At 30.9% G+C, this 13,339-nt stretch overlaps 2 protein-coding genes across 2 annotated transcripts; one reads left to right on the top strand and one right to left on the bottom strand.

Annotated features, from left to right (window-relative positions):
- Positions 1–2,874: 2,874 nt before the first annotated feature.
- Positions 2,875–7,629, top strand: LOC124544183 (tumor suppressor candidate 3). The gene is made up of 6 exons (XM_047122643.1): positions 2,875–3,096; positions 3,176–3,457; positions 4,323–4,463; positions 5,827–6,115; positions 6,800–6,986; positions 7,469–7,629. The coding sequence occupies exons 1-6, from the start codon at positions 3,019–3,021 to the stop codon at positions 7,482–7,484; spliced, it is 993 nt and encodes a 330-aa protein (XP_046978599.1). The 5' UTR covers positions 2,875–3,018; the 3' UTR covers positions 7,485–7,629.
- A 13-nt stretch (positions 7,630–7,642) lies between these two features.
- LOC124544184 (polyprenol reductase) lies at positions 7,643–10,331 on the bottom strand. Its single transcript, XM_047122644.1, has 4 exons — positions 9,833–10,331; positions 9,407–9,595; positions 8,293–8,600; positions 7,643–7,819 (listed from the first exon to the last, which is right to left on the bottom strand). The coding sequence occupies exons 1-4, from the start codon at positions 10,158–10,160 to the stop codon at positions 7,727–7,729; spliced, it is 918 nt and encodes a 305-aa protein (XP_046978600.1). The 5' UTR covers positions 10,161–10,331; the 3' UTR covers positions 7,643–7,726.
- Positions 10,332–13,339: the final 3,008 nt, after the last annotated feature.

Raw genomic sequence — 13,339 nt, 5'->3', positions numbered from 1 at the left:
GTTTTGAATGGTGTGAAGTGAGGTGAGGCGAAAAGAGGAACACGAATTAGTGGCTAATTTTCATATATTTGAATTTTGTTGGGGAATAGAAAAATAAACTATTGCATTTCTAATGGCACTTCTTTATTGCTTATAGTTATCAAGTACAATGAAAGGAAGATAGCCTTTAATTGTCCCAGTGCTGGGTCAATGAAGGACAAGAGCTATACCAAACTCGCTGTTCCAATGTTAATTGATGGGTGTTCGTGTAGCAGAATTTATTGAAATTTGACCTCATTGTTATCCTTCACAATTTAGCGAGATAAAAATTACAAACACTAAGCCTATGAAAACTTTGCTATTATAATGTTTTAAAAAATATAAAAGAAGGGCCCCTGTAAGGTTTATATTTGATATAATTTTGTTTTTTAACAATAATTACGAATTAAAGTAACGTGAAACGCAACGTATTTTAAAACACTAATGTTCAGTGACGTCACTCCTGTTATGACTACTTATTTGAGGTTATAGTTTTAAAAATTGAACATTGAAACGAAAATTAATTGCACGTTTCGAATTAAACTAGAATTTGGGTTTGTCAAACCAGATTCCTCTTTTCAGCTTTTACCATTTTTATCCCAGTTTTGTGTCAGAAGGTCCAGTAAAAAATATTTATTTAAAAACTTTATTGAAGTAGATCAACAAATTGGCACAAAACATATGTCAACAAAGCTTATTTCCGGAGTAACGATAGTCCGTTTTGAATTGATCGTCCGTTGTTTTGACTTTTTACAAAAAAGTATCTCACAAGTCGAAAAAATCGACAGTGACAGACAGCAGTGACGTCATACGAAACATACATCCGTTTTCGAGCGAAAATTGAAATTGACATTTTGAAACCGCATCTTTTGCCGTAAATTACAGTGTTTTAGATTTTTAATATCATATATATATTTTAAAATAAACACAAAAACAAAAATATCGCATCTTTCCCAATGGGGAAAGTACCTGGTTTCAATCCGCAACCATTGGTTAAGTTCCACCCGTTTCGGCAATTGTATTGTACCACTATAATTAAATAGTAACTAGAAATTAATTTTCGGACCCAAATATAAAGAAATAACATCAAATATTTTTGAAGTGTTTTATGAAATACACTATTTTAGTGTGAAAACTTGAAAAAAATAACGCCTCTTGTTAAATTGTTACAAAGTTAATGAATCAGTGAATAAACTTAACAAAATTAATATTACTTTTAAATATAAAATGTAAATAAAAAATTCTAACCTGTAGCTGTTATACATTTAAAATAGGGTTGTAACGGATCTTCGCCTCCGCCTCCGTTACTGCGGAAGTTCCGCAAGAAATTGTACCTCCGCCTCCGCCTCCGCATAAAATTTGCGGAGTTTCAACGGAAGTTTATTTACGTAGAAAATGTAGAAATCATAGAGAAATAACGCGCGAGCGACGCTCGGTGCGGGACATCCGTCCACTCGCACGTTGAAGATATCGAGTGCGCGGTGGGAACCCCCTTGGGGTGGAGGCGCAGGCGGGCGTATGTCATTTGTTGAACGATTCACTTCAAGAATCAACCTGTCGTTGTCGAATTGTTTGTGCGAGTTGAACTTTGCGTAATTATCTCTATGTAATATTTCGAATTCTAATTGAACCGCGATTATTGAAGTGATTTACGGCTTTGCCAAATTATCAATTAAGAGGGCGTCAGTTTTTTATTGACCACGTTTGTAATACTAGAATAGCTACCAAAATTGGGCAAATGCTAAAAACTTTTTTAAAGTTGTAAAAGTTGTAAAAACTTTTTCACTACGAATGTTTGGTCTGAGCCAAGTGCTAACGTGTCACTTCTAAGCCCATATGGGATAACTGAAGATTTTACCCGTAAGAAAATCGTTTTAAAATGTTGCCCTCTTCATAGACGACACACCAGTGATATAATTTGTAACCATTTTAATATGATGTTTACTTAAATGTAAGTATTTGAATCAAAGAGTTTAATAAATACTAAATTACTATTTTTTTCTACATCATTATTGAACTTCGCCTCCGCCTCCGTTAACTTCCGCATCCGCGGAAGTGACACTCATCGCCTCTGCTTCCGCCTCCGCCTCCGGTAAAAAGGCTTCCGTTACAACCCTAATTTAAAATACATAAAGCGTTTATAGTGATTTAGGACAATACGGTCGAATATATCAGTTTTAGAAGGAGATAAAAGTTCACCTCGTATGGTATAGTAATAAAGACAACTGTTTTAATAAGAACAGTCATACAATTGTAATATGTTTATTAAACATACGCACAATACGACCCTTATTAAATAACTTAGTCACTTGTTTGTAAAGGAAGTTCAAAATATTTAAATGAACGTTTTTGTTGACGTAACTTGCTTAAGGTACGAAGTATGTACTTAATAATATAAAAAAATAATTTAAAAAATATTTAAAGTACTCAGAAACATTACACTTTAGTTTTTCATTCTATAGAATGTAAAACTTCTTCGCTTGAAAAAGAAAATTTAATAAGAGGAATCGTTAAAAGAAGTACCTACCTAGTATAAAATAAACTATTAAGTTTAAGATTTTATGCCTGTGATGTTTCTATGAAATAAATCTAATGTAAACAATAGCTGAATATATATCGAGAATATCACCGAAGAAGTTGAAATAGATGACGAATATAAAATGAAATATTTCTTAAGAATTTAATTAGATCTCGTATGTTTCTTGATTTGTTCCTTTATTATTTGTACATTTTTAATGATTAAAAATTAATTATATGTATAAAGAATTTAAAAAAAAAAACGTTGCTGCGACAACAAATTTATATTATAAATACTTATTTTGCAACAACTTTCTATTTATTTGTAAGCTATATCGATTTTATATACGATGACGATGACGTTACAGATGTCACTTGTCAAATTTTAAAGTTTGGTTGGCGTTTCACAATTGGCTCGAATTCATATTGCTATTGGAGTAGTTTTGTTTCACATAAAATAATAGAAAAACTGAATTCGTTAAAATGAAGTATAAAACGCTATTATGCATTACTGTAATCTTAACATACTACAATATAGATGCCCAGAATCGTGCCAAAGGAGTATGTTTAATTGAAGATTTAATACGTAGCCGGTACGATTTTTACAAATTTTGAAACAATGTTATCTTTTATATTTCAGCTCGATGAGAAAGTCCAACAACTGACGGACATGACAGCAAAACATTCAATAATACCATTGAACTTAAACAAGTTTAAAGAGTTTGTGAAGTCTCCACCCAGGGACTATTCCTTCATAGTGATGTTCACAGCCATGGCACCTTCCCGGCGGTGTACTATCTGTCAACATGTATATGATGAATATGTGGTCGTGGCCAATTCGTTCCGTGTCTCTCCGTCTTACAGTGACAAATTATTCTTCGGAATGGTTGACTTTGATGAAGGTTCAGATATCTTCCAGATGGTAATTATATGATGATATATCAAAATATTATACTTCATGAAGTAGTTGTCATATAACTAAAACAGTAAAGTAGTTGAAATTTAAGCTTTTAAATCTGTCTGTTCAACATGAAGCTATCTTTCATGGTTTCGTCGTTTCAGATAATTTATAATTTCTAATAAGTCTACGTTCATAGTACATCAATATCTATAAACTTAATTTAACAAAGACACGAAACTTACCATAAAAACACATGATTCATAATTATTGAATATTTAAAAAACTTTTGCTTATAAAAAGATATGCTAGACAAAGATAAATGTATGGTAAACAATTTTATACCATGTGTACTTATTTATAACTAAATGTGTTCTAATTTATTAGTTCAACTTGAAAAATAATTATTTGGTTTGGCTCTTATGTTTTCTCTTTTATAAAAATATCATAAATACTGCTAGGCTACAATTGTTACCAAGTTTTAGTTACTACAGTATATCACTATATAATATCTATACTAATATTATAAATACAAAAGTCTGTTTGTCTTTACCTAAAACACTAAACCAGCAGTGGTATGAAGCAGGCTTGAACCTTGAGTTTTTTTTTTTTTATACCTTAAACTTAATACATGGTAGAAATTTTAAATAATAAACCTAAGAGTTTTTGTAGTCTTTATATAAAAAGAGTATAATTCAGACATCATACTCTTTTAATCATCAATTGGTAAAGTCAGGAAAAATACAATAATTGCTTAACTAGGGTAAAGGCAATCTCATAGTTTTTCATATTAATGATAAATTACAAAAAAAGTTTCATATTTAATAAAGCTTTGCTACATGTTTTATTAAAAATACAATTTGGTAAATGATTCACAAACATTTTTTAGCTACGTTTGAACACAGCTCCAGTGATTATGCACTTCCCTGCTAAAGGGAAGCCTAAACCCGCTGATTCCATGGACTTTGAAAGAGCTGGTATCCATGCGGAAGCAATAATCAAGTGGATCCAGGACAGGACTGATATTCAGGTGAGATAAAGAGTAATATTATGGTCATCACAGTGTACATGAATAATAGAAAATTAAAGAAAAAATATGAATATGATACTACTGAAATATATGTAATTATTTTACTTGTTGAATTAAGTTTTTAAATATGACCATGTGCAAGGTAGTCAAAGATATTATAGATTTTTTTTTTTTTTTTTTTTTTTTTTTGTTACCTCATAACTTTTCACTGGGTGGACCGATTTTGATAATTTTTTTTTTGTTTGAATGGTAGTGCTTCTCGTGGGGTCCCATTTTTTTTATTTTTTTTTCCGATGATGGTATCCATGTGAAAACGACATAAGTCTTAAATTTGCATTATGTATATGCGCGACAAATAGGTGAATAACTGAAAATCACGTTAACCAATTTTGATAATTCTTTTTTTATTATAAAATATATACTTCAAGGGTAATTTGGTGAAAGTTTGGTAAGGTTCTAAGCACAGGATCCATGAGAAAGTAACGGAACGGAAGGGAACGGAACAATTCTGAGGAGCACGTTAGCGATACTCGGTCGAATCTTTTATTTATAGGTTATTTGGATATTTGAGTCACCTTCCGTAATGTGGTTATGTTTATGTAATTATCATAGTCGAATATTATAATCAACTAGCTACCCACGGCTTCGCACGGGTGCAATACTGATACTAAATATACTACAGAATTTGTTTATATACGACATCACATCGCAAACTTCTAAAATTATCAGTGTTTCTTTACTATATTGTTCATGTATTATATACACAAACCTTCCCCTTGAATCACACTATCTTTTAAAAAAAACCGCATCAAAATCCGACACCGGCTCCAAATATACCAATAACTATAACTACATTATATAATCGTAAATCGACTTTTAAGTAGTCTAATATTTTTCATTTCATTTAACTTAGGAAGACTCTAAAAAATATGTTGAATACGCAATTATTTTTATTACCTTTTCGTGCATATTCATTTGTTTTAAAATAGTGTTTTGTTTGAAGTCGGTTTTTCTTTTTGTTAAAATTTTTTTATTTTATATTTTATAAGGTCTAGACTTTAAGTAAGTGTTATTTTGATATAATTATGTTTGTATATATTTTTTTTATTTATACTATTGTATGTGGACAATCTGTCTCTTGCCTCTTCACACTTAAATTGTTGTTAACTTCACATTTAAAATAAATTTAGTATGGAAATAATTTGAGTCCTGGCAAAGGACATAGGCTACTTTATTTTTATTACCCATAAAAGGTTAAATGGAAGATGTTGGTTTATGTGCTATTAGTAAAATTTTATAAATTTCGCCCAAGTTTAGCTGTTTATTTATATTTATTAACGATAAAGTTTGATTTAATTTACAGATCCGTGTATTCCGTCCTCCAAATTACTCTGGTGCGGTTGCGTTTGCGATGCTCTTCATATTACTAGCTGGATTTCTATATCTTAGACGTAACAACCTTGAGTTCCTATACAACAAACAGATGTGGGCTATTATTGCCGTTTTCTTCTGCTTCGCCATGGTGTCAGGACAGATGTGGAACCAGATTCGTGGACCACCATTCTTCCACAGAACTAAGAATGGACCGGTTTACATTAATGGAGGTTCTCATGGCCAGTTTGTATTGGAGAGCTACATAGTAGCAATATTGAGTATCCTTTTAAAATGCCTTTATTCCTTAACTAGTGACAGATCAAGGTTCAATATATGTTTGAAGCCTTAATAGTGCAAACTTTAAATTCCATCTAGCAATTTAAAACTCTGGACCCAAGGAGTCAATTTCATCCCAACTCGTAACACGTGTGTGTGACGTAATAAGTGATAAGCTTAAAAGGAATTTTAGCAATTCCTTAATTGATTTGGGGCATTACTATTATTCTGTTTAAAAAATATCTATTAACCAGATGTTTTTAACAATTTATTTATTAGCGGACTGCGCACATTCTCGAGTTATAAACTCGAGAGTTTGCGCAGTCCGCAATAATAGTTAGCGTTGTTTGAAATATGTGACTTCGTTAATTTTGTATATTTTTTGACGATTTTAATACATAGTATAAAATGACACATTTTAAGCAACTTGGCATAAAAATGATTTTCATTAAAATTCGAGTTAGCGCAGTATAAATTGTCGGTGTCGATATATTTCCATTAAATTCCAATCAAACAATTGAGTTGAAAATTCGCTGGATGAATATAAATAAAGTAACAGCTTCATTTATTTTATTTTTTGGTTATATTATAACTTCAGGCAATTATATTAGATGACTTACTAGCATGTAGTTTTGATATGCATAAAAAACCTGTTTATATAAATAATTTTCTGAACAACAACTCAGATGGTGCAGTGGTTGTAGGAATGATTTTAATGATAGAAGCAGCAGGTGGGGTGAAAGGAACAGTAGTAGCTGCTCTTGAAGGAAAGAGACGGCGTTTCCAATCTGTCGTTGGATTGGTATTAGTATGTGTGTTCTTCTCGCTACTCCTCTCTGTATTTAGAGCTAAAACTCAAGGCTATCCATATAGGTAAGACCATTTATATATTTATTTTGTATTAATAATATTTCAAATGAAATACATGTGGTAATATTTGGTCTACGTGTAGGGGTAGTCACTTTCCACAAGGCGGAGTCTTCTGCTTTTTTACCACCTATAGTTTATATTTCGAATGATACTGATGCCATAGATATGATAAGACTTTGTCTTGCTTGTTTTAAGAAATTTGGACAGTAGCTTTTATTTTCTGGAATAATTCCTCCTTTCATAATGTTAAATTAAAATATTAAATTTGGGACAGAGTAGACAGACATCTAGATAAAAAGAGAGACAATCTTATACAGTACAGATTATATACATGCATAGATATCTTATATATAATTAACAAGAGTGCTAGTTTGGATTTTCACCACGGTATTATTCTATAAATTCAATGATGACTTATACATTTAACAAACACTTTTTTTGAAATGAAATTATCAACTTGTTATTAATTCAATTATTTGTTTCAGCTTCCTCTTCAAATAAATAAATGAATATTCATAAATCACAGATGTCATGTGTGCAATTGAAAGTGTGTGATGAAATATTATAATTTTAATTAAGAAAAAATAAAACTACTATTTATTTATGTGTCCATTTCATAAACATTGTAAATAAATGTTACAATATATTTATTCTTTTTTTTCTCATTTTATATAAAAAATATTTTCAGCCTCATAAAATCTTAATAATAAAAAAATAAATAGCTTATTATTCATGTAAATCTATTATAAAATGTTAGGTATTAAAGCCTTTCTCTTGCTGGGATAGTTATTAAATGCTTTTTTGTACCAAACATGAGCGTGTATTGCCGTCTGAACCTGTAATGAAAAAAAAAATTGAGTTTAAATTATTTAAAATAAGTAGTAGTCAAAATTTGTTTAATTTACTTTTTGTCATTCTTAGAAATAACAACTATACAAAAAAAAAAGAAAAATACGAAATAGCTTTTTAGATAAAAGTAGGTCGTATTTAATTAAAATATAAACAGGTGAATGTTCTTATGAAGTATAGAAGGCCATTGCTCCGCGGCGCAAACTACCTACTCTTACTATATAATTAGGTTGGTAGTTGCTATAATTTTGCAACATTGTTAGTAATCTATGTTGTTTCTATATATTTTTAAAATATTTGAGATATTAAGAGAGACACTTAAGAAATTACAGACATAATTCAGAAATTCAAGTTAAAAAAAAGTTCAAATCATATTGATATAAATTTTAAAAAAAAGCTCTTAAAAATACTTTTTGTCGTAACTTTATATTATATGTAATCCAAAATTTAATTTACTAACCTGATTAGCAATCACCCACAAGAATATGCAGAAAAAGGTCCTAGTTGGTATCAAAATTAACAAAACTGTATATAAAACAATTTCGCATAATCTATGGGGACTTGATACATGTTCAAACAGCCTTCCATGTGGTATTTTGTGTTCCTCTGTGATAATGTCACCTGACTTCTTGTCTTTACGTAGATTAGCGAAAATAATATTAGTCATAAACTGCTCATACCAAGCCCTAATAAAAATGATTGTACATGGAATAGCTAATACTAATGTTTTTGTATCGCACCATAGTATTTTGTCTCTGGTCTGGCTCCCTGTTAAAAACAATATGTATGTAATTACATGAAAAATATTATTATCATTGTGAAAAGTGCTATCTATGTAACAAACTAAACTTAACAGAACTACAGTCTTACATACATACTATACTGACTTTTATATTAATAGATGACTATTCTATTGTTTCATTTAAATACACATCTAATTTGTATTCAATCTACATCCTTTCTAGAATTGTATTCTTACATACACTATTAACAATCAAATCACCTTCATTTTACTTAAGGAAAACCCTGTCTGTCTATATATACATTATTAAAAAAAGCTTTGTAACCAAGAAGGCCTATTCAAAGCATACCATTCAACAAAAAGTATAATTCAAAAGGATTTTGTTTGTAATAACTGTGTAAATTTAAAACTAACCAGTATTTGGTCCTATAAAATTTAATATTAAAATTTACTAATCCACAGTAAAGTCACATAATTTAATTAAAGAATGTATGGTTTTCCAAGTTGTAGTTTATATTCTTTAATTGCTTTTTATTTGTAACTCTACAGTTCAGAAAAAAAAAGGATACAACCATATAATTTTTTATTTAATTTGTATTATTTAATGACCATGATATTTTATTTTATTGCCAGTTTACATGGTTACAAATGTTTTTAAATAATATGTATTTTGGCAATTGATAAAACATGTATATTAATGGAAGATTGAAGGAAATCATTGTAAAGACAGCTCCAAACCATCTTTAAACAAATGGTAGAACTTTGTTATCATTTATGAATATTTGATATTGGTAGTATTAAAATAATAGTGTAAATTTAATAATTTTCTTACCACAAAACAAAGGTGCTTGCCCAATAATAGCGATTATCACAGCATAGTAATGAACTAAGCCCACTAAATAGTGGCTCAGGTTCATTTTACTGGATTTGGCAAAAACTTGCAAGCAATAGGTTTCATAACATCTTCTTATGCATTGGACAAGAAGAAGTGACAATGCCAGGATTGCTGCCAAAGCCGGCACTAAAAAAATAATTATAGACAATTATTAAAACCTCTTTTACTGTAATGTATTGGTTTTAAAAAAGTAAATCTATATACATACTTAAAAATACTTTTAAAATAGTTTTGCACATATATCACATCATATGTTAATGTATTAAAAATAAAAACTTTCAAACTAGATTTTTTTGAATATGTGAATCAATTATTTTTTAAAGTTTTACTGTCCTATTTAACAGTTAAATCATACTAACTTACCTGTCGGTTCATCTTGTTCCAAAGTTAATTTAAGTAAAAATCCGATGGATCCATGAACGCTGAATTCAAACCAATATACTAATATTGCATATAATAAAGTCAGTGCACTAAACACTGACGAAAATGCATAAAAATGCCGGTAAAGGGCTTTCGGCACTTCTATCAATTGTAAAAAGTTTGCTTCGGATCCTTGATACGCGAAACTGCCATATTTAAACCCTTTAACTATAAAGGCAGGAACATGTTTCTCGTAATGATTTATCACAAACCCAGTAAATCCAACTGTAAGGGCTAAACTTAAGAAACCCAGATCTAATATATTTAACATTTTCGAAACGTCTACTTGTATGAAACTTTAGTGAGTATATGAGAGGCGTTTAAGATATAGAAAGCAAATAAGTAGGACTTAACGGTACCTATACATTCTTATAAACTTTCGTTCCCATTTAATGGAAAACAACAACAAAACTGACCACTCACACCAAGATCAGAAGTGACATTTGATATGTCAAGTGTCACTTGTCACATGACTAAATGTCAAAAAATCGATCGAAAATAATGTATATCACTTCGCTCGTGACATTAATGAAATAATCAGTGCCTTTTTGGTACAAATAAAAGCCAAAAAAAAAACATAACTAAAAATAATGTCATAAACAAGCTGTTTTTTATTACCTATCGCTGTATTTATTAAGCAATTATATTATTATTCTTTTATACTATTAAAGAATATACGTAATAAATATGTCCTAACTTATGACATGATAGCTATGGTTATTGAATTAACCGAAAATGAGTCTTACCTGAGATATGTGCATATTCGATCCTAGTCTAGCAAATAGCAAACATAATTATTTACTTATATCACACCGTCTTCAATAGGTATCATAAGTTAGGCCTTCTTAAGAGTCCTTGCTTTTTTTTTATTTTTTTTATTGATGCAGGGTAAATCTTCATAGATATCCGAACTCCTGGTGGGGAGGCCGGGTTATGTGAGATTGTACTCACTAAAACCCCCTGCTATGGCCGCCACAGCACGGAAAACGGAGAGGCTACGGGATCTTTCGCAGCACGTCCGCGGCCTCTCCCGTGCGTTGCTCCGCTCGTGGCTTGCGGAGCCCTTCTCAGGAGGGCGAATATGGTCCTGCCCTCTCCGCATTCCTCGCTGGTGCGTACACCGGCAGTCCGGGGCCATACCGGACTGCGGTCCTCCTCAAGAGTCCTTGCTTATTGGGCCTTGGGGTCTATGATCTAATAATTTAGCAACTAGGACGAGGTTGGATTCCACAAAGAAGGCCATTATAAAATACACTGTTTTTATAAAAGATTTCATTATATATTTTTTTAACGGTATCATGATCGTCAGTTTAATTTTAAAGGGATAGTCAAGATTTCCGTCAAGTATTAAGTTTATCATTTAATTTTGAGGTTTTTCTAGTTAGCTGTTAAGTAAAAAGATTAGACTTTAATACAACTCTGTACAACTTAATTGTGTCGTGGTGGATTTACGGCCTAAATTTATTTCTACGTAATCATGATGACATTTTTCACGATACACAATTAAAAAAACATTGTTGCTTACAAAAAGATATATTATATTTTTATCTTTTGTTTAAGACTGCATAAATACATCATTTTTTTATTTGTTTAACGTCTATATTAAAATATCCATTGGTTAACTTCGGTATGCAGTGAATAATTTAAATATTTTCTTTTCACCGAACAGACATGTCGCACCCGCCGTATTTTATTTGCTTAACGGCGTGTAAAGGGCTTATAAATGAAGAGTAACTATGCAAGTTCCTGGTTGTCGATGTGTCAGTTTCAATGTTACGCGCCGTTTCATCCTATTTGACGGCTTAAGTGCGCCCAAGATTGGAATTCGTGGCGCCCTGTCGCCGACGAAATGAGAGCGTTAAAATAAACGGGACACCTGATGGATTTACTTAATTTAGGAGCCGATACGTGATTTTACTGAGATGAATTTATATCGATGGATTCTTACTTAAATCCGTTTTGATTTATATCGCAACGGAGGATGGATTCCTTCAATTGAATTGAACATTTTTTTAGGCTGGTTAAGTACGTTAAATACGCTCGGAATTGTCGGTTGTATTGTTTGAAATCCTGAATATGTCAACGTTCATCAATATATTTATTCTTCGCCTAACAAAACAAATCACATATTGCCTCATCATGTCTCTTTTCAAATAATTTTATATGAATATTTAAAATATAATAAATTTATATTTAAAATCCAAAAATTTTACCTAATTAAACTTTTTATAAAAACACTTAGTGTTACTAGAATTTATGCAATTACAGTACGACTTAACTTAGATGTAGCATCGGCAAAATTCGTAAGACCGATCAGATCCGAATTGAGTACGCTATCCCAAATTATCAATATTTAATTTTCATTTGAATATGATCTTTACATAAACTTAATAACTTGTAATATCATATGACCTAATATATTCCTCTATTTCACACGACGATTTACATGCACTTGCTTTCTCGGGTTGAACTGACGCGAAAATCTATAGCGACGTATAACATCGAATGGCGCGATAGGGAGCTATTTCTATTGGTCCTGTAAATCGGCAGTAATTGGTTTTATTTTCATTTAATTGCATTTTTCGATGCTACATTTTATTTGTGTCGTACTATTACGCAAGTGATTAAAAGTAAGAAACACGAAATTCTTTGTTGCAAAGATTTGTTTGTACCCATCCTATTAAACAATTCATATATCACTAAGCAAAACATTTCATATATCACTAAGCAATTACACATTATCAAAACATGTTATTGAATATTAATAACTTATGAGGCTTAACAAAAGGTATAAAATGAGGATATTTCCAGAATATTTGCACATTCGAGCGCGTTGAGTTGGTAACGAAACTTCGACAAGCTAAAGTAAGTGGAACGATTTATATCGACAGTTGCATGCCGGAATTTTTTTCGAACCGAGATAGTCAAATGGATAGAACGCATTCAAATTCAGGCAAGCTACAGAATTTTTTGCTTTAAATAATTTCCGTCTTATGCTGTGAAATTAAGTATCGTACAGAAACCCCTATGTTATGTCCGGTGATATGCAGGAAAATCCATGGACTTTGCTTGCATCGTAGTGAGAACGTCTTCTCTTGGTGCCAAAGTCTCGGATTTTGCTCTGCATTTATGCAGTATTTATGGTGTAATTCTACAGCGGCTTTAAGTGTATCGTTGTATCGTTACAGCTTAGTTAGAAGCATTTAGTGGCTATAATGAAACTCTAAAACTTGGCACACCCATTTTTAAGCAATATAGCGTAAGAAAAATATGATTTAGTTTTAAATATCGGTCCATTTACGTTTATAAAATACCTTTCCAAATATATTTTTGAAACTTATTTAAATAAAGACACATAATGCATATGGTAATCGACTTTTTTATAAAATCCGCTATTTATAATATGAATATTACTTAGTAGCCATTCGAAGGCAGATTTTTTCAGTCGAT

Source organism: Vanessa cardui, chromosome 4 (assembly GCF_905220365.1).
Source record: "Vanessa cardui chromosome 4, ilVanCard2.1, whole genome shotgun sequence".
NCBI classification, from domain to species: Eukaryota; Metazoa; Arthropoda; class Insecta; order Lepidoptera; family Nymphalidae; genus Vanessa; species Vanessa cardui.
This window is presented reverse-complemented; position numbering and strand designations above follow the sequence as displayed.

What these genes read in the sequence shown, in the direction of transcription:
- LOC124544184 (XM_047122644.1), bottom strand. Translation starts at nt 10,160, where the DNA reads ATGTTAAATATATTAGATCTGGGTTTCTTAAGTTTAGCCCTTACAGTT. An exon ending in GGAACAAGATGAACCGACAG is followed by an intron (nt 9,596 to 9,832) that starts GTAAGTTAGTAT and finishes TTATTTTTTTAG; the next exon opens with TGCCGGCTTTGGCAGCAATC. An exon ending in GCAAGCACCTTTGTTTTGTG is followed by an intron (nt 8,601 to 9,406) that starts GTAAGAAAATTA and finishes TGTTTTTAACAG; the next exon opens with GGAGCCAGACCAGAGACAAA.
- LOC124544183 (XM_047122643.1), top strand. Translation starts at nt 3,019, where the DNA reads ATGAAGTATAAAACGCTATTATGCATTACTGTAATCTTAACATACTAC. An exon ending in CCCAGAATCGTGCCAAAGGA is followed by an intron (nt 3,097 to 3,175) that starts GTATGTTTAATT and finishes TTTATATTTCAG; the next exon opens with CTCGATGAGAAAGTCCAACA. An exon ending in AGGACAGGACTGATATTCAG is followed by an intron (nt 4,464 to 5,826) that starts GTGAGATAAAGA and finishes TTTAATTTACAG; the next exon opens with ATCCGTGTATTCCGTCCTCC.